General features: G+C 34.3%; 2 protein-coding genes and 1 pseudogene across 7 annotated transcripts; all 3 read right to left on the bottom strand.

Moving 5' to 3' along the window:
* Nucleotides 1-1,755: 1,755 nt before the first annotated feature.
* LOC107941001 (katanin p80 WD40 repeat-containing subunit B1 homolog KTN80.4) lies at nt 1,756-9,488 on the bottom strand. Of its 5 annotated transcripts, none has more exons than XM_041108136.1 (19): nt 8,644-9,486; nt 8,372-8,525; nt 8,082-8,212; nt 7,699-7,816; nt 7,335-7,561; nt 6,659-6,761; nt 6,434-6,504; nt 6,201-6,275; nt 5,960-6,103; nt 5,622-5,853; nt 4,348-5,040; nt 3,805-3,861; nt 3,610-3,728; nt 3,380-3,517; nt 3,228-3,302; nt 3,009-3,121; nt 2,631-2,747; nt 2,472-2,540; nt 1,756-2,323 (listed from the first exon to the last, which is right to left on the bottom strand). In XM_041108136.1, the coding sequence occupies exons 2-19, from the start codon at nt 8,397-8,399 to the stop codon at nt 2,263-2,265; spliced, it is 2,571 nt and encodes an 856-aa protein (XP_040964070.1). In that variant the 5' UTR covers nt 8,400-8,525; nt 8,644-9,486; the 3' UTR covers nt 1,756-2,262. The 5 variants fall into 5 exon arrangements, with proteins under 5 accessions (XP_040964070.1, XP_016729981.1, XP_016729982.1 ...); XM_016874492.2 differs by having other exon boundaries at nt 1,756-2,326; nt 8,644-9,485; XM_016874493.2 differs by having other exon boundaries at nt 1,756-2,326; nt 8,372-8,436; nt 8,644-9,485.
* A 2,254-nt stretch (nt 9,489-11,742) lies between these two features.
* LOC107940989 (ferredoxin-thioredoxin reductase, variable chain) lies at nt 11,743-14,519 on the bottom strand. 2 transcript variants are annotated; one of them, XR_001695521.2, is made up of 2 exons: nt 12,842-14,519; nt 11,743-11,996 (listed from the first exon to the last, which is right to left on the bottom strand). XR_001695521.2 is itself a non-coding variant. In XM_016874470.2 (2 exons), the coding sequence occupies exon 1, from the start codon at nt 13,834-13,836 to the stop codon at nt 13,345-13,347; it is 492 nt and encodes a 163-aa protein (XP_016729959.1). In that variant the 5' UTR covers nt 13,837-14,519; the 3' UTR covers nt 11,743-11,996; nt 13,318-13,344. The 2 variants fall into 2 exon arrangements, 1 of the variants encoding a protein (XP_016729959.1); XM_016874470.2 differs by having other exon boundaries at nt 13,318-14,519.
* A 377-nt stretch (nt 14,520-14,896) lies between these two features.
* Nucleotides 14,897-21,776, bottom strand: LOC121224614 (sphingoid long-chain bases kinase 1-like; annotated as a pseudogene).
* Nucleotides 21,777-23,724: the final 1,948 nt, after the last annotated feature.

The raw sequence follows: 23,724 nt of genomic DNA, 5'->3' as shown, positions 1-23,724 counted from the left end.
AAAATATGCATAATAGTAATTTTAATCCTCAACATTTATATATTATGTCAATTTAATCTTGATTTTAAAAAAATTAACCCTAAACATTTACATATTGTGTAATTTGGTTTTTCTTTTTCAATTTCGCTTTTCTTTATGACCGTTTCACATAAAAAGTTTTAAAAATATCTATCAAGTAAATTTGAACGAAATAATACGAAAAATGAAAATACCCAAAAATCCAATATAATAATTTTCATCTTTTCTTATTCTTTTAAAATTAACCCTTAATATCACAGAGAAAAATTTGAAAAAAAAATACACAGTGTGTAAATGAAGAGAGTTAATTTTTTAGAATCAAGACTAAATTAACATAATTTATAAATGTTGAAGGTTAAAGTTGTTATAATTCCAATTTTAAAACCTGCCAAGTTATATAATGATTACTAACAAAAGAAGAATAAGAAGAAAAATTTGAGTAATTGAGTGACTAAAAAGAAAATTTACTAATAATTGAACGACAAGTAGGTAGCTTCCTTTTTTTATATTTTTCAATGCATAGTTTATTTTTTTTCTCTTAATTTTCATTTTAAAAGTTCTAATTCAAAAGGGCTATCCAAATAAAATTTAATTCGAGTGGATTTTATAGGTAAACAACCCGAGACATAAAATTTCGATTCTAATTTTCACTAAAATTATCAGTATATCCTAAAAGATAATTATGTAAAAAAAAAAACCTCTCATTTTGTAAAAAAGTAAATCAAATAATCTATTTAACTCCTTTCTAAAATAAATATCTTAAAATTTATTTACTATTTTATTTGATATATATCATATTTTGAAATGGCTGGAATCTCTTAATTTTCAATCAATCTATTTACAATTAATTAGTATGATTTTGATCCACAGTTAATTATTTATTTCTTAATTAATTTATACAATTTGATCAAAGCCTTTGTACTGTTAGTATATCTGAAATTTAATTTCTATACTTTTATTTTTTAAAATTTTGTCATCGATGTCACAGAACTCCCACTAACTAATGATATTATAAAAGTTGATATATTAAATTATGTCAAAATTAAAATATACAAATATAGAAATCAAGTTAAAATTTAGCCATTCTTATAATGTAAAAAATAGAGGGATTGAGATTGAAATTTACTCATAATATTCTCAAGGCAAAATAAAAGAAGGGAAGAAAAATGAATAGATGCCTATTATGGTATGGACTTCCTTTTATATATAGTTGTATAGGTATTTAAAATGCATATGATTCAAGCTTAAAAATAAACTTTGGCCTGGAATTATTTGGGGATATCTCAAGAGACATTAATAAAATTGCTGACTGTTTAATCAAAATGACAATTGATAAAAATTTTCGCTTGAAATTATTTGCAGACATCCCAAGAGAAGTGCTTACACTTTCTTCTATTGATCAAATTAGTGGCATCTTTGCCCAAAGAATTTCGACTAATCTGACAAAATTTTCTCAATATATATATGTCAATAGAAAATATTAATCATATTAGCATGTAAGCACAAATTTTATTTATCAATATAAAAAATTATTTAAAAAATCATATTCTGTAAAAATTTTCTTAGGTGTTCCGTTTATGAAAATAAAAAAAATTCATTTTCATCCAACAAAATGTTTGTAATTTGGAACTTTTGGGTGAAAAGACATCTAATCAGCCCAAAAACAAGTTGCAGCTTTAAATTTTCAATACCAGCAACTCAAGGAATACAAATGACGTCATCAAAAAGTAAAACATGGAAATGAATAGCTTAGCTTTGTCTTTCATTTTCTTTCAATCTTACATAACGAATCATGCAAACAACACAACCCCAATTCACCAATCCAATACAAGCAGCTAAACATTGCTCTATTTTCAGGTTTTTCAACAGCTTTAACATACGTGTATATATATATATATTATATTATAGTACACAGTTAAGCATTACAAGCCAAAAAGGTGCAAATTGATGTGCAACATATTATTGGGTTAGAAGTTGAAAAAACTGTGCAGCAACCGGCAGCAGTGTGACACAACTCCATTAGCCCTTCACTCAATGCAGTAGAATCAGCTTCCAGATTAAACCTCCATTTACAAGGACCATTAGGGCTTGACAGTATGCATGGAAGTAGTCGTCGATGCTTTCACCGGCATGCATTTTAAATGCTAAAAACTTGCACTCCACATCAGCAAAATATTTTAATCCATAAAAAGCACACGGAATAAGCTTAGTGTATGCACTCATGATTCTATGTGTTGGTTTCGGTTATGACACTTCTTGAAATGCTAGATTCAATTCCTGGGCAGACTTTGCCACCGATCCCCCTCTTCTATGGAGAAAACGGAAACAAAAATAAATAAATAGATAAATGAATATGGAGATCTCAGGAAAATGTCATACAGTATAGAAAGTTTGTGTATGATTAAACCCTAGTAAAGCAGCTATCTGCATGTTTAAATAACCACCATGCTCACCTAGTAACTGTGGGGAGACATCGCTTTACTTTTTCAAGTTCTACAAAGCAGAGGTTGCAACGTTCAAACCTAGGACAATCAGCAACAAGACCTCAGTTAATAATCCAATTACTGAACACTTGAATATTAAATTTGCAGTTAGGAAGCAAACAGGCAGACCTTTGCTCCGCCTCGATGTCTACACCAACAGGTGTTGAAGCAGATAATGTTGAATATATCATTGGACCGAATACTCTGACCAGCTTAAGCAGCATGTCAAGACAAATGCACAAATGCCTATATAGGAGCTGCAGTTAAATACCGAAACCTATTCTACTGGAAGATACAATGAACAGAGTGAAGAGAGCCTCAGAAAACTAATGCTAAAATACTACTCATTTTAACCACTTTACAGGTATTGCAGTTTAAAGTTGACCAAAATTACCACAGAGAACTACTGAAAGCAGTTGGTGTTTCCAGAACAATTTGAAAGCAAAAATAACAGGCAGAGAGACTGCAAAAATGCATAAAAGTGCAAGATTATGACACTATTCTTACCTATCCATCTCACTTCCAAGGAGACTAGACAGGAGGGGCAGAAGACAAGTGCAAATGTCCAATGTGACAATGTCTATTTTCTCAGTGACAATGCTCAAGACATCAGCCAGCACCTGCAATTCCCATCATCAAAACAAACCAATTGTAGCTCTTCAATAGGTTCAGGTTACACAAAAGTTTGAATCGAGATGCATGTATTGACAAACTTAAAGTGCTTACAGCATGATCAGCCATCTTTTCCATTGCACTGATTGCACCCTTCACGTCATTCCTTTCCCAGTATCGATGAACAACCTAAAACCAATATAATAAACAAGGTTCAGCAATGTAAACAATCCATAGCATGACTTCCAGTTTGTGTAGGATTTTACCTGTAACTTAGCTAAATGAGACTGCATGGAACCAATGAATTGGTCATGCTGCTCCATTACATCTGCAACAGCATCCTCATCACTGGCAGAAGGCATTTCTTTTTCGACAGAGGGATGGTATCCTCTCTGTTTATACTTCTAAAAAAGATAAGAATATGAATACATAAATTAGCATTGGGAACATATTGAAGAGGGAAAGAAAGTGAACACAAGCTTAGGTATATTTTTACCGAATTGAATGAAGACATATTTGACATAGATGCATTCCCTGGAGATATACCAAAATTAGGTCTATCATAATTATAAGGCTTCCCTCTTTTCTCCAAATTTATGACTACATGTGTTTTTCCTGAAGAATTGACCAAAGATAGTGAGTTGAGACTATGGAATTGTGCACAATATCTACCAGCTATGAAGAGATATACCTCCTTTTTGGCTTTCTAAAGGATATGCATCTCTATGTGTTCTTTTCACTTGTGAATCTGAAACAAAGAATTCAGGTTCAGCATGAATAGTTAAACATTTCAACTTGAGAAATGCATAACAAACTGCTTTAACCTTTTGCTTTTTTGACTCTTTGCTATCTTTTGCATTCCAATTTCTATTGGAAAAAACAAATGGCAAAAGTACAGAGACCATTGCTCCCAAACATGACATTTTCTTTATGCAACCAAAAGTACAGATGCCGTTATTTGGATTTATACAAGGTACTATCCATTGTTCCCTCCACTTCACACTTTCAGTTGTTCCTATTAAGTCTCAAGAAAACTTATGGTTGCTATCAAACAGTCATTTACTTAAAGCATTTTAATAGAAAGAATTTCAGTCAAAATCTAATTCAGAAACTAATCTGACTGTCAAGGTTAGAAGCAAACAAGTTATAGCAATTTTAAGAAGTCTAGAAGAAGCTAAATAGGAAAAGCTACAACCAAAGTTAGAAAAGTAAATTGAGAGTTTTAAGAACATACAATTTTCATCCCAGTAGTTTGGAGGCAACTCCACCACTGAGTTTGGTTCACTCTTATCAGAGCCAACACACATATCTTCTCTTGTATTCCTTTCAGCAACAGGCATTCCTTTCATTGGGCCTTTGACAGAAGGAAATATACTCTTGTCCAGAACACTGCTGAATCCATCCACCTTTGAACCTGCACCTTCAGAAGGAGCAGAGATAGCTGGCTGATCCATGTCTTCTCTGTTATTTTGAAATTTCCGAAAACTAGAGGTCTTTGACTGCAAAGAAAATGGCATTGTTCTTCCAACAATACCCAGTTCTTTTCTAGGATCAGTTCCTAGCTCCAAAGTTCTCTCACCTGGTCCAGTTTCTTTTCTAGATTCAGCAGCTGGCTGGCTCGGCTCCAAACTTCTCCCAGCTATTCCAACTTCTCTTCTAGATTCGGCAGCCGGTTCCAAACTTCTCCCCGATATTCCAACTTCTTTTCTTGATTCAACAGCCTGCTCCAACCTCATATCATTTCTAGGCACAATCACAGGTATGACATCTAACTTGTTAAAATTTGGAGCATTGACAGATGAACTAGTCCTCATGGAACTCCTCTTTGGAGGTGCTCCACTAGGAACTGTTACTGAACTTGGTTGAGTTGTCTTAGGAGCAGGGTTCAAATTGACTCTCTGAGGGGTATCAGGCACATTTCCTGTGGCTTCAACCATTATGCAAAAGCCAGAATAAGATAGATAACAGCTGCAAACACAACCCCCACCTCCCCCCACCCCCTTCAGGGGGCACCATGCTTCCAGATATTTCATAACTTCTATAATAACTGTTTACTTAATTGGCTGAGCATGTTTTTGCTAATTAGCAAGTAATCATTTTTCTAAAATTTTTCCTTTTTAACAAATTGACCTAGTACTACTGCCTGCTTACCAAAAGCAATAGCATAAAGTAAATCGCTTACAGAAAAACTAATGGACATAAAATAAGTATAAGAGAAATTCTGCACAGTTCTACCATACATGTTCTATGCATCAATCCACCTTTTTCCATTCATTTTTTGATTGCTTAAAAAGAGTTTAGTTTAGTTCAGAGTGGATTTCACTTGTCTTTCCTGAGACCTTTTTCAACAAATATACTTTTTTTTTGATGTAAACTGTATAAATGAAAACTAATTCACCATGAAAAGTATATTTAATGATATGGTTTCTAAAGAAATTTGTGAGAATCAAGAAACATAAAGTGAAAGTGCTAAACCCCAAAACAAATTCAAAGTAAAATGTAACATACATGCCAAATTTTTTGACTCCTTAGCAGGATCTGAGTTTTGTGAAATGGATAACCTCCCAAGGGATTTCGTTTCCTTCACTAAAGTATCAGAAATTTGTGAAACTGATAACCTTCCCATACTAGCTTTGGTCGTGTTCTCATTCAGTACAGTGGGGTTTCCACCAGAACTAGATTTAGGCTCAGAATGACTATTCACACAATTAGCATCAGGAACAGCATGAGGATCTATGCGCTGTACCAGAGACCAAAATTTTAATGTTAAAATCTTTAATACAATAACTGCCAATAAAGAAAGCTGACTAGTTAAATAAATCAGAGTGCAGAAAACTGAACAATACCGAGATGTCCGCAACCCAAATGCCAACACAGCTTTGATTATAGGAGCAGCCAAGAAGCTTTCCTTCATGAACAGTAAGATCTGACAATCTAGACCACCCCACATCAACACAATCATGACATCTTATTGGTTCCCATGAGAAAACCTGGAATTTGCAAAGAAAAATGAAGTAAAATGGGAATAGCAACAATTCATTGTAAATCATTATAGTCTGATGAAAGTCGAACCATAAAAGACCTCACCTTCAGACTTTCATGTAATCCACAGAGTACAGTCCTCCCATCAGGGTTGAAGGTCAAGCAACGGACTCCAGTAGTCTAAAGTATATAGAAAAAAATCATGTATAAACTCCTCCACAATAAAACAGGAAATCAAAGATCCTATGACCTAAATATGGAACAAAGATCTTATGATCTCAACAGAATCTCTAACTCTGCTAAGAGAACTGGCAGGTATCCAAGACCAGCTAAAGTACCTCAGGCCCAGTTGAACCAATAAGCTCAAAGGTTTCTAGGTCCCAAAATTTAACAGTCCGGTCAGCTGAACCTGTGAAGGCAAGAGAACATATAATGAAAATTAGAGCACACAAGAAGGATCTATAACTTCCTCACACAATATAAAGATACTTTAGGACAACATCATAGAATCACTTCTCAAGTGAGCTAAGTAAGAACTCTTTTCATAGAAGGTAATAATCAACCTGTAGCCAGTAGAAACTCATTGGGATGAAAATCTAAGCTCTGAATTTGGCCTTCATGAGACTTGAAATCATGCAACAGTTTTCCAGCAGTCAAATCCCAAACCTGTTGATATATACGACAGGAAAAATATTATTGTAGAAGTTATCTTGAATCAACATCCAAACTCAAATACTAAAACGTGTATACGCGCTGCCTACAAATGTGCATTTAAATTTGTTTATAAGGTGAAAACTTTTTTTTCAAAGAGAACTGAAAGCAGGTAGTCTATACACCAGTCTGACCATTATGACGTATAAACAATGAAATAGCATGCAGATATTAAAATACAAATGGGAGAAAGCCAAAGAACTGCACCTATGGATCCATTCATAGCTATATAACAGAACAGCCAAAGTTTCGAAGTTGGCTGAATCAGAGAATTAAAAACAATATGAAATAAAAGAGGCATGTAAGTTCATCCAACACCTCAGCTTTGCATAGCCTCATTCCAAAGTCTCAATTCCAGTCCCCAGGAAATAAGAGCATTGTCATGAAACAGGCTGCCACTAAAAGTATTGAAAACCCTTCTTTCTATGTTTATTCACCCTACCATGCCCCCAAAAGAAAAAAGAAGAAACATGTAGATTAGTACAAAATGACTAGCATCATGAACTAAACTACACAGCAAATTCTGACCTTCACAATGTTGTCCTCGCCGCCAGATACAACCCATCGGCCATCTGGTGTAAACCTGATTGCATTGACTCCTCGATTATGGCCCTTGTACGTGTGGATACATCCTTTCTTTCTGATATCCCACACCTTGAGATTTGTATCAAGAGAACCAGATGCAAAAAACTCACCAAAGGGATGGAAGTCCACAGAGATGCAATTGGATCTATGACCAGTCAGAGTCCGAACAACTAGAAAAGTATCAGATAGCAAAAATAAATAAATAACTGACACATATTTAAGACCGGCATTTAACATACAGGCAGCAACATGCATATTTAGATTAAAAAAAAAGGGAAAACAAGTCCACGGATTTAGATGAGCATACTTTTTGCCTCCTCCAAATCCCAAAGCTTGATAGTGCCACTTGCAGCACCTGCAGCTACCAAGACTTCTGAAGAATCAAAGCTCACTGAATCTATTCCACTCGTGTGTCCTGACAAACTCTGATATAATGGTTCACATACAAAATTGTACGGGAATAATAAGAATTCACTGGTCACCGAATTGAAAATTTATCAGAGGTTGAATTATTTAATCCCATTATTTACCGTATCAAATATTCTCCCCCCCCCCCTAGTGCCTAGTGAGCATATAATAAATTGCAACAAATCATTGACAGTGAAAACACTGGTATTGACAGATAAAAGAGGTTAAACGAAAAAGTAATTGAAATGAATTGCATTAAGCAAACATATAGCGAGAACTGACCAGTATGGCGTTGGGTTTTCCGATAGCCCAGAGATTAACCTTGTGATCTTCACCTCCAGTCACAAGAACCCTAGACGATTTTCTTCCAATCTTCAGGCAATTCACACTTGAAGAGTGTGCCACAAATTCCTCTGGTTATTACAATTATTAAGGCTACCCCGGGTACAGAAAAAAAAAAAGAAGCTGGAAGAGGCCTATTTCAGGTGATCGGGGCAACTGTAATGAAAAACTCAGATCGAGTATATCAATTGTAACATAATTTAATAAAAACCTTAAAAAAAAAAGGATACGTAGCTTGTAAGCGCGTTTGGTAGTCATGGCGGAAACGAAACTGAAGACAATACCCTAGCAATGGCTACAGCAAACATTCAATTTTTTTTCTAAAAATAAAAAGAAAATCCTTAGATCTCATCTTCATTTCATTATTTTAGCCATTTCCAACGACTGCATAATTGAGAACTTTTGCTGTTAGGCAGTAAACATTAAAAAAATACATATACAGACCAAACTTATACAAAAAGAGAGAAGTAACCGACATTTTTACCAGAAACCATAGACTTACAGGGAAGACAATAATTGGAGAGATTGTCTCATAGTTGAATCTTCTTGCTTGGATTTCCTCTAAATTTACAGTTTTTAAAGAAATGGAGGAGAAAGTAAGTAGAAGTGGAGTTTGCTTCCGTTTTGCAAACTCAAAAACTTCTCCAATTTTTTCTTAATAAAACCCAAAGCTTCAACTTCAAAATCAAACTCTACCAAATGAGATTATTCCAGATATAGAACACAGAAATAGAAGAAAAAAATGAAGAAAGAAGGGGCCGGTTTCAGAATTCAGGTTTCACTTTCACCACTACTGCTGCTGCTGCTTGGGTTTTTTTTTTTTTTCAATTTAACTGATTAATAAGGTTTGGGAAGGGAGGGAAATTAAATGAAAAATGAAAATTCAAAAAACAGAAGGGCCCAATCCAAGAATCCCTCCATCTGCAGCTCAAAATCTGAAAAAGACTGGACAACCATACCCCACCATCCTACCACCTTCATTCTCAATGAAACTCTGCTTACCTTTTCTCTTTTATTATTTCTTTTCTTTATTTATTTCAATTCAATCTTTCAAATCGATTTTCTCAAAGTTTTTTACTTAATTAAAGTGGGAGCCACTAAAAATAATGGCTTGGATCTTCTTGCATTGATTCATGTCAATCATGTTATTCTAATTGCACGCCACCTCCTCCTCCACCGCAAAAATGGCTTCTACTCATATCCCTATCTTTTTCTAACCCTTCTCTATTTGGAGAATTTGTGTTAAAGCCCATCGATATTTGACGGCACCTTCCAAGCTTCCATTACAGCTTTACAAGCTCAGTTTGTACATACCAAAATTGTTGCTTTGGACAAAAGAGGGATGGGAATAAGGACAAGACTTGTCTCATCCACCTCTACTTCGTCTAATGTTTGCACCAATATATATCCGTAATCACTGTTTATGCTTTCACTAATGATAATTTAGTATATAACATTTATAATTACTATTATTTACGTGTTTGATTAAATTAATATCACTATCAACCCAACGTCAACTTAGCTATAAAATTATTAAAATCATATTTCTTTTACAAAATAAAAAATATTATTATGCGAGTGTAAGATTTTATAATTTTCCATTCACATCAATATTTATATATACGCTAAATACATATATAATTTATAAGAATTAAAATTAAATAGAACAAAATAAGCATTTACCATTGTTGTCTTGCTCCATCAACATCCACCTTTTTAAAATGAAAATATCCCCACTCAAAAAATTTCAAATAAAATTCACAAAATAATTTGAAAGCTTTTGGTTCGTCAAATCTTAGATTACGTTCTATGATAAATAGAATATAATATTACCTCGTATGGTTCATTTAGTTAGAATGTAAAGTATATCTTTAGTTGACGAAATGTATGATTACCTAGAAACACATTTTATTCGATTATTCTTCTTATAATAATTTTTTAAACAAGTGAAATTCCTTTATAACTTTTTAGTCTCAATTTCCTTAACAAATTGTTAGAATTCTTGCTTTTTTATTACAATTTATATATTAATAAGTAAATGTATTTATGGTTTAAATAAATTTATAAATTATAATTATAATAATTCATGAGAAATTATTACAAAACCAACCATAATTATAGTTATAACTATAATTAAAATATTAAATAAAATACAATGATTATAATTGTAATGTATGATATTTACTGTTCACTATAAGAAAAAAACCTAAATTGACTAGAACAATAAAAACATTCAACAAATTGACCCAAAAATTTAATGCTACACATGTAATCTAAGATAATCTAAGAAATGGATTGTAATGAAATTGCATATTATATTATGAAATAACCGGAATACTAAAATTCAAACACCGTAATCTTATTTCAAAATGTAACATTCGACAAACCAACCAATCCCTTCAAGTTTTACCATCCCACGTTTGGGTCAAATATGCAAACAGTCCCCTCTTATATCTCATTAAATAATTCAAATAAATTTGCTCCTTTTCCAGATTTTGAAATTAAATTTACTTCAAAAAATCAATTTACTATTAAATGATGTCAAGTTTTCACCATTGGGGAGGTTAATGCCACTGTCCCAGTGAAAATTTCACACCATTTAAAATTGAATTGAGTTTCAAAATCTGGAAAAGTAAAGGGAGCAAAATTATTGACTAAATATAGCACTAGATCTACATTTTGACTAGGATAGGAACAATGTGCACAATTTTACCCACTCTTTTCCTTTCAAACTTGAAGAAGCATCCATGATTCAACCACATTAAACTTTCAAAGAAAAAACCATCATTTCCACCACTACATAGCGAGGTCTTTAAATTTTATAAAAGATGTTAATTAGTATCATAACATATACTTTAAGATACAACCGACACTGAAGATTAGACATGTGGGGCAAGCAATCCATTTGATTGTGTGAAAGTGCGCAGAATTTTGGAGGATAAAAGATGGAATGCCACTTGGACTAACGTTTAACCAACTCATTTTGTGGATCATTACAACTAGGGGTTTAAGCTAAGTATATGTGGTCGAGTTAAAAAGGAAACTCATTAAGCTTGATCATTGTCAACTAAACTCGTTATTGAGTCCTAACTTCTGGCTCAAATAGCTAATGTCACTAGAAACACTATACCAAAATGGTAATTTAGGTGCTGCAGAAGTGTACATATCTACAGCATATTCCACCGTTGCATAGCAATAAAACTATTCACATACCGGTACGTGAGGATCCACTTCAAAGGCATCAGCAACCATCTGTACCAAATCATCTAATAGCATTATGCCAAACCTCTCAATGAAATGCAGACACTATGCGTCCCGTTGCTACCTCCTTACAGAAATAATAAATGAAATGCACGTTTTAACTGAGGTAAAATCCAGCATGATAAGCGTATATCATTCAACTGAAAACTGCCAAGTCTAAAAGGGCATAAAGAGGCTGGATATGCAAGCAACCATACTGCTCCCTTTTTTCACTTGAGATTAAAGTCCTTGTGCTGGCAAACTAAACAAATACCCAACTAAGCTTTCAAGAAAACAGCAAGCTTCCGGTATAACAATTCATAGCCGTAGAAAAGCATAGAATCACATATAATACATTCGATGAAGAATTGAAATGCTTTTGCTTTCACAAGAGTCAAATATTACAATAGCAGGGGAGTTAGATACACAACATGGGGTAGCTCTGTGTTGAATAAGATATGGCTAGAAATTCAGGAATGAAATGTTCTCACAAAATAAACAAAAAATTATGAAGGAAAACGCATCTGCAGACGTACAAAATGAAAGATCTACTTTTGATTGAGTCAAGCTTTTCGGCTAATTAAATGATAATGCCACAGAAATTAGCCAATGCATCTGAAAAAAGTGATGACGAATGTGAGATGAGCTCAAAATGAAATCACCTAGATAAATCAGCAGAAAGAATGCCTAGTATTGAACAACATGAATGGACACCGATAGCATGCGGAAAACACAGTTTAAGGAAACTTTTAATGATAGACATGTAATTATTTTTATCAGCAATGCTAGTTATATTCTGCACAATAAATATTGACACTTTCAGCGGGAAACCAAATGGAGATGCTATGCTATGTTCTCAGGAAAGAAAATGCTAAATTGAAAATTTGATATCCAATTTATATATCATTCACCAATCATTATGTAGAGAAGTAACACCCAGGACATCAAAGGTAAGTGACTCTAACCCATTCAAACCATTAACCTATGTTATCAAGGCCACTTCCCAAAGCAACTCAAGTTTGTTGTATTGTTTTTCTTTCTTTCCTTCTTTCTATATCAGATGTGCAAGCACTTGTTTAGTTTCAACAAGAAGAGTCTTTTCCTTAATTCACATTGCTGTAAAAATATGTCAAAAATACATTATTCATCTTCCATTTTAGTATATAGCTCTTTTGGGGATGATTACCACTAAGAATCAACAAAATCACTAAAGCCAAGGAACCAACTTTTGCACAGAAATAGCAGACACTTTTTTACATAAGTCTAAACCACACTCTGACTGGTCACTTTTTTTCATTTGTAGTTTAGTGTTTTGAAAGCATAACGAATCCAAACCAAAGATGAGTTACCAGCCTAAACCAATTGTGACAGAGCACAGAATAACTGAAAAACTAATAGAAACAGAACAGAAGCCAACATGAGCCTTGTAAAGGGATAAAACAAAAACTCAGCGTAGATACCATGACAGGTTCCCGATGGCATTTTAAGTGTAATTAGAAAAGATAACCCACTTTGCCTGAAATCACACAAAGGAGAAAACATCTAATAGTTGTTAATCTTACCGTATCATTACAAGAATAAATTCTACCAATAGGTATGATACCGGTCCTAGTACATCTAATACATTATCCATAATAGTTGGAAGACAGAGAATCAAGTACAAGTCATATACATAAATAAGCAGTAAAATGAAGGTAACCCTCGGATATATGAACTTCAATTCTATTTAAGGTAACTCTAGATATAAGAAGTTCAAATCTATTTAAGGTATAGGAACTTCGACTCTACAAAGTAACGAACAGAAAACAAAACAAAGAAACCAGATTCCCAGGTAGAACTAAACGGTAAAGGTAAAATATATACAACAATGAGCAATTATTGGCTTTTGGTTATAAGAAAGAAAGCAGAGAGATGCTTAAAAAAAGAGTAATTTTGCCTGGCGTACGGAGAAGAACCGAGATTTCTAATCAAGGAATTCCAATTCCTCCTCTTTAAGATGGACGAAGAACTTGACAGGTCCTCGGCCTTCAATTTCCTTAAGAAACTCCACCTTGTAAGGAAGATTAGCTGAAATCGGTTTCCCTTTCCAGATCCCGACGTACTGCTTAATCACTCCTTCCATACCGATCAGATCCAACTCCGGCACGCGAACGACGTGATACACTTTGACCGGTACCTTCACCTTAACCTTGGCCCCTACTTTAGCTTCCTCATCGGCTTCGGCGGACCCCGAAACCGACGCGTTTTTCTCGTCCTTGTCGAGGGAAGCGGTGGAGACAGCTTGGCAAGAAACGATTAACCGCGCCCCGGCAGACACAATGACGGCGGTTAAAGGGGAAGGAAACGACGCTGGTTTCAAAGTCATGAAGGTCGTTTTGATAACCGGAGAAGGCTTTGCATTACGACGAGTGATGAAATAAGAAGCAGACGTTGCCGAAGAGAGAGCCAACGTCATAATCTCTATTCTTCTTTCAACAACGGCTTCTTCCTCCTCTCCTTTCCTTTGCTTTGGCTTTGGGTTTTCTACGTCAGGTAAGCTTGGTGACGAAAAAGAACTTTCTAAATCGAAACTATCGAAGCGCAGGTGGAGGAGGGAGCGTGGAGTCTTTTATTACCAATCGTTACTTACTATTGTTATCTTTGGGATGTGGCGGACCTTCAACGTCCTATATTTTGTTCTTCAATTTCGATTTCTTCAGATTTTTATATTTTTCATTATTAAAAAATATTGAAAAAGTACCTCTCAAATCCAAATCTTAAATCAAATCATTTGCCTTTTAAAACCCGATTATGTTTTTTTTTGAAGAAAACAACTAAGAATTGATTAAATTTCTAATCCGGAGTTAAATAATTAATAAGCTTGCAATTTAGATATTTGTAACCCGACCAGAAACACTTGTACTGAAAATAATAAATCTGACGATCAAATGGTGAACGGGAGTCCAGATATCATCAGTGCCATTCCATTGCTTGCGACTGAAAATGACCGGACTGGTGGCGAGGGGATGAGGAACGAGAGGTGGGAAACGCAAACGCCCACACTCTACAACAATAATTATTTTATGGATAACCTACGAAACCCATGCCAACCTAACCTATTCCCATCCATCAACACAATCAGCCATACATCACCCGACAGCGACAACAAGTTCCAACGACTGCCACATTTAAATATCTACTCCACCAAATAAATCCCACCCTCTCCAACAAGAATCCTCCCCAACTGAACTAAGAAGTTATAATAACACAAGGGATCTAAGCAATAAACAAACAACTCAAAAAGTAAAGCTTAAAATTAATCCAAATTCCAAATGCCTGTATCAAAATAATCCATACATATATGCACCATTTTTAAAACCAACTTACATGGGCGATTTGACCTGCCATGGCTTGGAAGCTTCCCTCAAATAAGATATACTTAGCACTGATGAAACTAAGGACATAGAAAGGAATGAGATATCAGAGGAAAAGCTCTGATGATGATGGTGTAAAGAAATTTAAAAGGTAAACAAAGATGGGTAAATGTTTAATACATTTAGAAGCTCACAGTCACACAGAATCTAACGGGAGGAAAGTGTATTTACTGTAAGAGTAAGAACATAATAAACAAGCAACAGATACATAAACCCAACAAAAATTTACAGGGATCCTCACTGTATGTATGCAATGGCACAAATGGGGAGGGATTAACATGAAAAATATATCACAAGACATTGTTTCTGTATAAGGATACTCACGAGAGGAGAAGAGAGCACCGGCATCCAAGATATTGGCAAAAAGAAATTTTCAAAAACACATCTCTTAATCATTATACATGACGGTCAGGGAAGCGACCAATTAGTCTGCACTGTTCTGGAAGCAAAGATGATGCTACTTGTCCATTGAGGGGGAAAAACTCACCATCAATACCACAACCATTATGTGTGTGTTTCCCAGCCTTAATCTTAACTGATTTCACCTGTATTTCAATGGAAGTTAAATCATGAGTTGATATTTATGCATACTGGACACAGTTAACAGATATACCATAAGAATCAGCAAACACCCATCGTACATCACAAAACAAATTGAAGAGGATGGGGCAACTATTCTTATGCGAAAAACAGTGCACAAACTACAACAAACATGTTCAAACCAGCCATAACTCTGCCTTGACAATTTTACAAAAAACTTGGGATGGGATCTATGGGCTCAACGACAATGTTTCTATATTTGAAATATGAAGTTTTTATTGACTAAAGGAAAGTGATGCCCTTACCTTGACATATTCAACATATGGCAGTGAAAGGTGTTTACCCATCTGTAGCAGCAAGAAAAATCTCATCAACCTCAACCGCCCACTCCCATGAACTAAGAGCATATCCATGGTATTGTCATCATGTTCAGCTCTTGGAGCAACCACCTGAGAACTTTGCACGGTTCTGCATGCATGGTTGCACACAATGATGCCAAGAAATGGCCCCTTGGTCAATACCCATTTATCTTCAAGTCTTGGGACAACTTCCTTATTTATTCCTGAATCAACATCATCTGATGGCCCTGGTAACTCGATAGGATTTTCAACATCCCAATTAGCCTCAGTGTCCCACTTTGGTTCAGCATCCCAAATTGGACCAGGATCGGACAATGTTGAAGATATATCCTCTCTATCATTTGTTGCAGCATTACCCCAAGAACATCTCGAAGGATCATGTGCTGCAGTCAATCCACTCCATCCTTTATCTGTCCTTGATTTTGATCTGGTCCGTGGCCAGTTTAGAGTCGATGAGAGTGGTAACTGAGGATGAATAACTTCAGGCTCAGCTGTTACATTGCTTCTGCTAGATGACAGCCGTTTAGTCTTAGGATCAAGGCCTCGTACATACTCAGATGGTTCAGTGCTGGCGTGCATATTACTAGAAGTGTCCATCTCACCTCCAGACATTCGGCTAGGAGTCATTATTGAATCAATACTAGATAAACTCGAGGCTCTAGGAATGCCATCTATGCATGACCTCCTTATAACGTCTGTGTACAGGCCAGACATGTCAACTACATCCCGATCAGCAGAGGTTTTACCTTCTCGATCCTCTTTTTCTGCAGGAAGGTACTCCACTTCATAGTTGTACATTGGCAAACACAAAAACTTGAAGAACCCAGCAACAAAATATCGTAGAGGACCAAATCGTTTCTGATATTTCTCAGAAAGCTTTAAAACTGCAAGCCAGAAAAAAAGACACAAACATACAATTACAATTTCCTCACTAGGAACCCATAAAAGATGGGGAAATTATTTTATGCACTCATCAGTGTATATGCTAATAAAAGATTTCACTCAATCATTCTATACATCAGAAAATCATGCATGTGTTCATCAAGTCTAATTTGCCTTCAATGTTGTTAATAATAAAGATCAAGGCCAAAAGTTACTAGAATGCAAATTCAAAGTAAAAAAGAACCATCTGACATAAGTAACTAAGAATGAAAATTTTCTAGTTCAGGATTACAGATAATTTTAAAGGAGTGCAAGGTGCTCAACCTTAAATAGGCAAATTGAAGCCAAAATATTCAAACAAAATCTGCAAATGATAAACAATGGCTAGTCTAGGAGTAATTCTGGTATGTGATTTCAATTAAACACAAACTTATGATGATGTTAGAACAGAAAAGGATGGGTACAGAATATAGCATTTTCTTAATGAAGAGAAAATGGAAACAAGTGAAAAGCAAAACCAGTCACCTTCTAAAAGCCAATAACAGCTACTAGTTGATGAGTGTAACATATGTGAGGTTGAATGCTCAAGTCATTCTAAAAGTATAATCATAGTCTAAGTGTACCTCACTCGAAATTGATGCAACATAGTAAGTACTATTTGGACAACATGCTCAAATGGTAATGCTAATGCCTGCTAGACCGAAGCATCAAAAAAGCAAACATAGGCCATTCAAAAAGGAATAAGAAAAAAAGGATAATTGAAAGAAGACAACAGAGGTTGGTGGAATATAGAAACCAACAGAATTCTATGGCATCAGCCAGGGTGGATCATCATGTCACCAGTACATACCATCACTGACAAATCCATAATAGGAAACCGTCATTCCAAAGTGAATAATACCAGTCTGAATCCACTCAACAGCAAAAACATCTGTAGCTGTAAGACCTCCCTGAAACATAAAAGGGAGAACCACAATTGTAAGCAACAAAATGATTACCGGGAATTTAATGTTTCTATAACAAGAAGCATGTAGTATTCTTAACTCTTTTCCTTATTCCGCTGGTTATTAAAGAAAGAAGTTTCCACAAACAGAAACACAACAGCATGAGATATTTCTCCCAAACTTTGCATAGCAACATGTTAGGGTCATTAAGGTGTTGTTAAACAATTTCAGACCCATGTTTCAAAAAGGTTTTGAAAATCAATCAATAAAAGGGAGAAACAGAATAACCAGCAAGTAGAGCAAATCCCATCTTGAATTTCCTAAGCAGCTTTACCTTCACAATAGAAATCGCAGCAGAGACAGGATCTCTAACTCCAAGAACAGTCCAAACCAGTGAATTATCCGACCCTGCTGGTATAATTCCAATGGGTATAGAAATTCCTTCTTTCTGATTGTCTCTACTAAGCAGACCATTTAGAACCTACAAATATAAAATATATCAGGATGACATAACTAGTTAATAATGAAACTGAAATATCATCAGAATGCCAAAAAGAACACAACCCCATCCAAAGGACTATATATTTAATTACAATGCTTTTGAAAAAGCATCGAGTCCCTATTCAGTACTGTAAAATCCTCACACCAGTCCCCCCCTAGAATGAAAAAGGAAAATCTGATGGTTTATGTAGTAATAACAATGAATAATCACGGGGCTTATTCAGAATCCAATATAATAAGTAGGTCTCAACTAAATAAATGGACAAAACTTTAGTGTAGGAGAGAAAAAAGAACCGTGGGTAAAAATGAAAAAGGATATAATAGAATCCAAAGTAGCCAATCCATGTTGCTGGAATAAGGATAGCTAACTAACAATTTCAGAGGCTATTTGCTATTAAGGAGTAATATATTTCTAAATTTAGGTTGATGAAATCTCAAAATAGACAATTTTGTATGATGTTGAGTGATTAGGAAAAACTTCATTAGATACAGATATTCAGATACAGCCTCAATCGAGAAGAAGTCCTCTCTACATTCAGAGGACAAGTGGTCATACTAGACAAGACCGTTAAGAATATTAATTTGAAAACCAAAGATGATTTACGTTACAAATTCAGAAACCATCCTATAAGATGCATGCATAGAAAACTGCACGGTATTCTTACCTTTATAAGGTCAAATTTGATATAAGCCCATGTTTACTTTGACTCCAAATCTTTAATACCATAAATAAGCAGGGGGAATATACTAGCGTAATGAGTAAACAGCGACCACAATGTACTTACAGAAACATAGTTATTAGTCCTTGCCTAAAACTATTTCCATAAATAGATGGTCATTAGAGGTAAGTCCCTCAAAAATTGATCCAGGAATCACACAATGACACAACAGAATACCAGTTACCTTATAATGTTTTTGAGTTATTCACTCATCAATTTAACCAAACAATACTAATGGTGTTGAAATGGGTTTATAAATAAATAGACCAGATGAAGCGAAACGTTCTCTAGAAAAGAGAAAACAAATAAATAAAACAAATATGAAATTCTTGAATAAAGTTGAAATAGCTAACCTCGTTGATAATGCCATCACCACCAACGCATATTATTCCTGAAAGGAAGTAGAATTATTTAAATTCATGCTAATGGAGATGATGATGGCAATCTTTAAAAATACAAGCAAAGCTAGAATAACGAAATAAATGATCAAGTATTACTACCATCAGGACATGTGCTGATATCAACTGTAGATGCCAACTTCTTGGCATGGCCTGCAGATGTTGTTTTGACTACCTCCAATTTAAACCCTGCAAGCTGCCACAGTTTGCATACATGTCAAACTCTATAAAGCCCAAACTCCAAAACAGCTTTTTCTTGACAATAGTATACATATACGACAAGGGAGGGAAAGCAGTGATCTTACAACAAACGAATGAAGCAATACGTTACAGAAAAATGAAGATTAAGCACGTGACAAAACAAATATCATTATCCAAAAAAAGTACCATTTGATCGTTCAATATTAAAGACTAAAGAAATCAGTAAATTATGCATTATTTTTGTACACGACATATGATGCCTTTCTATATTTTACTTCAATGATATCCATCCTTATAAGGAAATTCTATCAATCAAAGTTTGCCAACATATGTCATATAATTGAAAGGCCCAATCACATGCAATGCCAAATATCCGAGTATCTACGATACTAGGGAGAAAATAACAGAGGAAAGATAAAACATAATTCAATATTTATCAAGACTTGGTCAAAGGCTATACATAGCTAAATAGTTTTGTTCCAGGTTTTCATTTTGACTATGATGTCATAGTAAATATTCAACCTTCTATAACTGTCGCAAAGATTCCTACGGCATCTTCAGTTTAAAATTCCATTTTATCCAACCACACTTTTCCCCTACAAATATTTCCCAACAGAAAAATCAAGGCGTTCATACTTAAAGCAGTTATGCAGAAATGCTCCAATTAAGATCATAAAGAACGATTTGACCAAGGAACTCCAAGATTTAGATGCATCCAAGTAAAGGTAATCTAGCAATCTGAATATCTGATTCTCAAAGCATCAAGTTCATGTAAGAGAAAAAACACACTAATGATTTTATTTACTTATGGGTTGATATGGTAGAGAGGAAGAGAACTACAAAGTAACAACCAACAACAGTAATTATGATCAATGACAACCAATTCCAATGTATTAAAACTATAAATTATGTTGAAAGTAACAGTAATAGAATCTATACAAACCTGTAAAGATAGAAGACAAAGGGCATACCTTAAATATTGGTTCGACAATTCCATGGAAAACTTTACTAGAACGACCCCGACCTGACCTTGGATTCAATATGACGAGCATTTTTGGTGGATTGCTGCACCTGAAGACGAGCTCAGGAGGAGCATCTATGGAAACAATTCAGAAGAAGCTTGCTTTTTTGAAGAAACTAAAGGGTGAGGCAAACAATTGATGAAACATTGCTGGTCTGCAAACCCACCAACCCATTGAACAGCTTCTTCTACACTAGAAGCCAAGAAACGAAAATCCTTTCGACTTCTCTTTGGTTTAATAAAGCATGAAAGGCCATAAGAACCCTTTTTTAGAGGGTATGAATGCACAGTGAAATGCCTAACACCGACATTGTAAGATACCTATAAAAAAAAAACTGAAAAGACTGATTGCAAACCCAAAAAGCCCAAAAATAAATACTCAATTCATTGCAAGGGTCTATTTCAGAGATTAAATGTTTACCGAGATAACATCACCAAGAGGCAAGACATGCGAACCCCAAACCAACGCCTTGCTAGTGAGTTTAGCAGCAACAGATTCTTGTTTGGCAATATCGGTAGAAGAATTCTGCTCTACATCGGCGGGATTAGCAATATTTGGGGTATTCTTTCTCTTATCCAAAATGAGCTTCCCTGTGTAACCACATACCCAAGTAAATCAGACTTTTCATCCCCTCCGATGTCGATTCGATGCTCTCCCCCTTAGATTTATCAGTCTGATCATCCGTGACAGGGGCTTCGCTGCGTTTGGAGGAAGCCTTGAGCTTCTTAGTACGTTTCTCTGGGAACACAATTGGGGAAGAGTGGGTTGCTATTTGGGAGCACAAGCTCAGCCGCCTCACCGACTGCTGAGAAGGCGGCGGAGGCGGCGACGACACTCTCACTGAAGGACTATTACTACTTCTCGACAGACTCCCACTCTTCTGCATATCCGTTCACGCGCTTCTGCTCCGTAATTGTAATCACCAAATTTCACAACCACGGGGAATAAATAAACAGATGGAGACATACAACAGAAAAAAGGAAATCTTTGTTTGTTTTTTTTGTTTTTTCTTAATTTTATTTTTTTCCTTTCTTATAATCACACGCCAGCTGTAGTAGAAGACCTGGAGATTATGATGACGGTGGGAATCGAAAGCCACGAATTGCGATCAGAGGTCCCCCACAGCGCGAATCGTAGGATTAAATCTGGCAGATCAGCTCACGATTTTCAAATTTTACTTCGTTTTTTTCTTTTTAATATAGCTTTAATTTAAATTTTGTGAAAAAATATTATGAAATCATTTCGAGAGTCGACATGGTTTAAAAGAAATGAAAATTGAAACCTCACCTTAAAAAGAAGAATACGGAGTTTAATGCGGCGGATTGAGCGGCTGCCGGAATGAATTGAGTTCAGATAAGCGGATTCGTTGATTGAAACCTAAGGCGATGATGGTCCCTTCCTTTGTCAGTCTCACTTTCATGTCTACAATATATATGAGCCTACCTTTTTTTAAATAAAATTAAAATATTATTTTACTCAACCACTTTTTATTCCACTATTTTTTTTAATATTATTATCTTTTATAAATATATATATAATATTAAAAGGAAAATTAAAGAAGGAAAAAAAAAAGAAAATTCGATTTGCGAGTCTTCCCTACGCACTGGCAGCCATTGACTTCCTCTTTTTGTTTTTTTTTTATATACCATAAATGTGTTTTTTTATATAAAATTTAATTCATACAATATAAATATTATAATAACCTTATTTTAAAATATAGTTAATATGATTTTTTTTTCGAAATAATACGCTGTTCTAGATTTATTTTTACATTACCAATAGAATAAAAAAAAACTCACAAGGTTGACATTTTCTTTTTAAGTTTTATTAATAAATTATAAGAAATTTATTAAAAAAATTAGATAATGATTAAATTAAGGAATAAAAAGGTTAGAGATAAGCATCAGCATTCCTTTAGATTTATACATTAGCTATGACCCCCTAGATCTCTACTATGCTCCGCCATTGAATGCATATACATATTGTATACCACTTAATTAGCTTATTTCCTCTATAAAAAAATAAACGTAAAGAACATGCAAATATTGATAAAACTACAATTATTCTTAACCAAAGAAATAATTCATGGTGAAGACAATATATATTTGGACAAAAAAACCCGTGCTTAGAAAGATTTTTTTTAGCATCATTTTTCTAGTAGAAAAAAATCAAATGGATACAAAATGTATTCAACTAGTATTTTTTGGACCATATCAATAAACTAGAGTCTTACTTCAAATTGTTTCATGCCATAAATAACTCAAGCGCTCAATAAATCCATTGGACAAAGCATATTTGCATCTCTTACAACCAACATAGTCTTTTGTTCTTGGAGCGAAAGCAATTTGGTTAGTTGTACATCCATCTAAGGTACCATTTCTAACACAGGTGGGATAGGTTCAGACACATTAACAACACATAATACATGTATCATAGTTTTTTTACTAAATATGACATGAGATCTATAATTTTCTTAACATCATAATATTTTCAATCTAGTAAACTTGTAAATAAATATAGTTAAAACTAGATGAATCAACAATTTACCAGAAATTTTTTAATCAATTTCCTCCGAGATCAACTCATAAGAAAGGAACAAGATACTTTGATTTCTTACATTTTCAAAAACATGATGTAGATTCCAATATGTTGCAAAAATCGATTTAAAAAATAGTATTTTTAGGTACAACATAAGTTTAATTTTTTTTCTTAAATCAAGCATTGTGATATTTATACTAATGAACTTTTAACCAAAATATATCAATGCTTTGTACGAGGTGGTCTAAGTAATTTCCCGACTTTCAACTGATTGAGCTTCTTTGTAATCCTCGAACCCCAAATTACTTTGAGCGTGGACTTAAACAAAATGAACTAAGTGCATAGAATAAATTTTTTTTTTCTTAGCTTTTAGTGGAAAAGTTAATTTTCTTTATATAACAAAAAACTATGAGTTTTTTACAGAAAATAAAATTTATTCTAAAAACAAATTATCTCTATTTTTTGATAGAATAACGATGGTCAATATATGTATAAATGGGTTAGCTCATAGTTTATATTTATAAAAATACAGTACAATAATTCTGATGGAATAATATGTAATTAAATAATAATATTTTAATACAAAATACGAACCATACTAGAAGTAGAATACAGGGAGGTGCATCTTAGGGTATCTAGGTTTGCCCCACTCATATTGAAATCGAGTCTATTTGGGTTTTTATGTATTGGGTCAATTATAAATGTTATTCGAACATTTTCCAACATATAATTTATCCAACCAATAACTATTTTTTTATTTCTCAAAATATTAACTAATTTGATTTAACTAAATTATTTTTCAATTGAATTATTTTCTCAATCCAAT

Source organism: Gossypium hirsutum, chromosome D12, assembly GCF_007990345.1.
Source record: "Gossypium hirsutum isolate 1008001.06 chromosome D12, Gossypium_hirsutum_v2.1, whole genome shotgun sequence".
NCBI classification, from domain to species: domain Eukaryota; kingdom Viridiplantae; phylum Streptophyta; class Magnoliopsida; order Malvales; family Malvaceae; genus Gossypium; species Gossypium hirsutum.
Note: the sequence above shows the minus strand (reverse complement) of the source record. Positions and strands in the feature narration are given on the sequence as shown.

Excerpts from the sequence above, each read along its gene's own strand:
- LOC107941001 (XM_016874492.2), bottom strand. The coding sequence starts at position 8,399 with ATGACTACCAAACGCGCTTACAAGCTAC. Across the intron at positions 8,213-8,371 it reads CAAACGCGCTTACAAGCTAC|AGGAATTTGTGGCACACTCT; the intron begins GTATCCTTTTTT and ends TGTAATAACCAG. Across the intron at positions 5,854-5,959 it reads TTTGGGTTGCGGACATCTCG|CGCATAGATCCTCATGCTGT; the intron begins GTATTGTTCAGT and ends TCTCTGGTACAG.
- LOC107940989 (XM_016874470.2), bottom strand. The coding sequence starts at position 13,836 with ATGACGTTGGCTCTCTCTTCGGCAACGTCTGCTTCTTATTTCATCACT.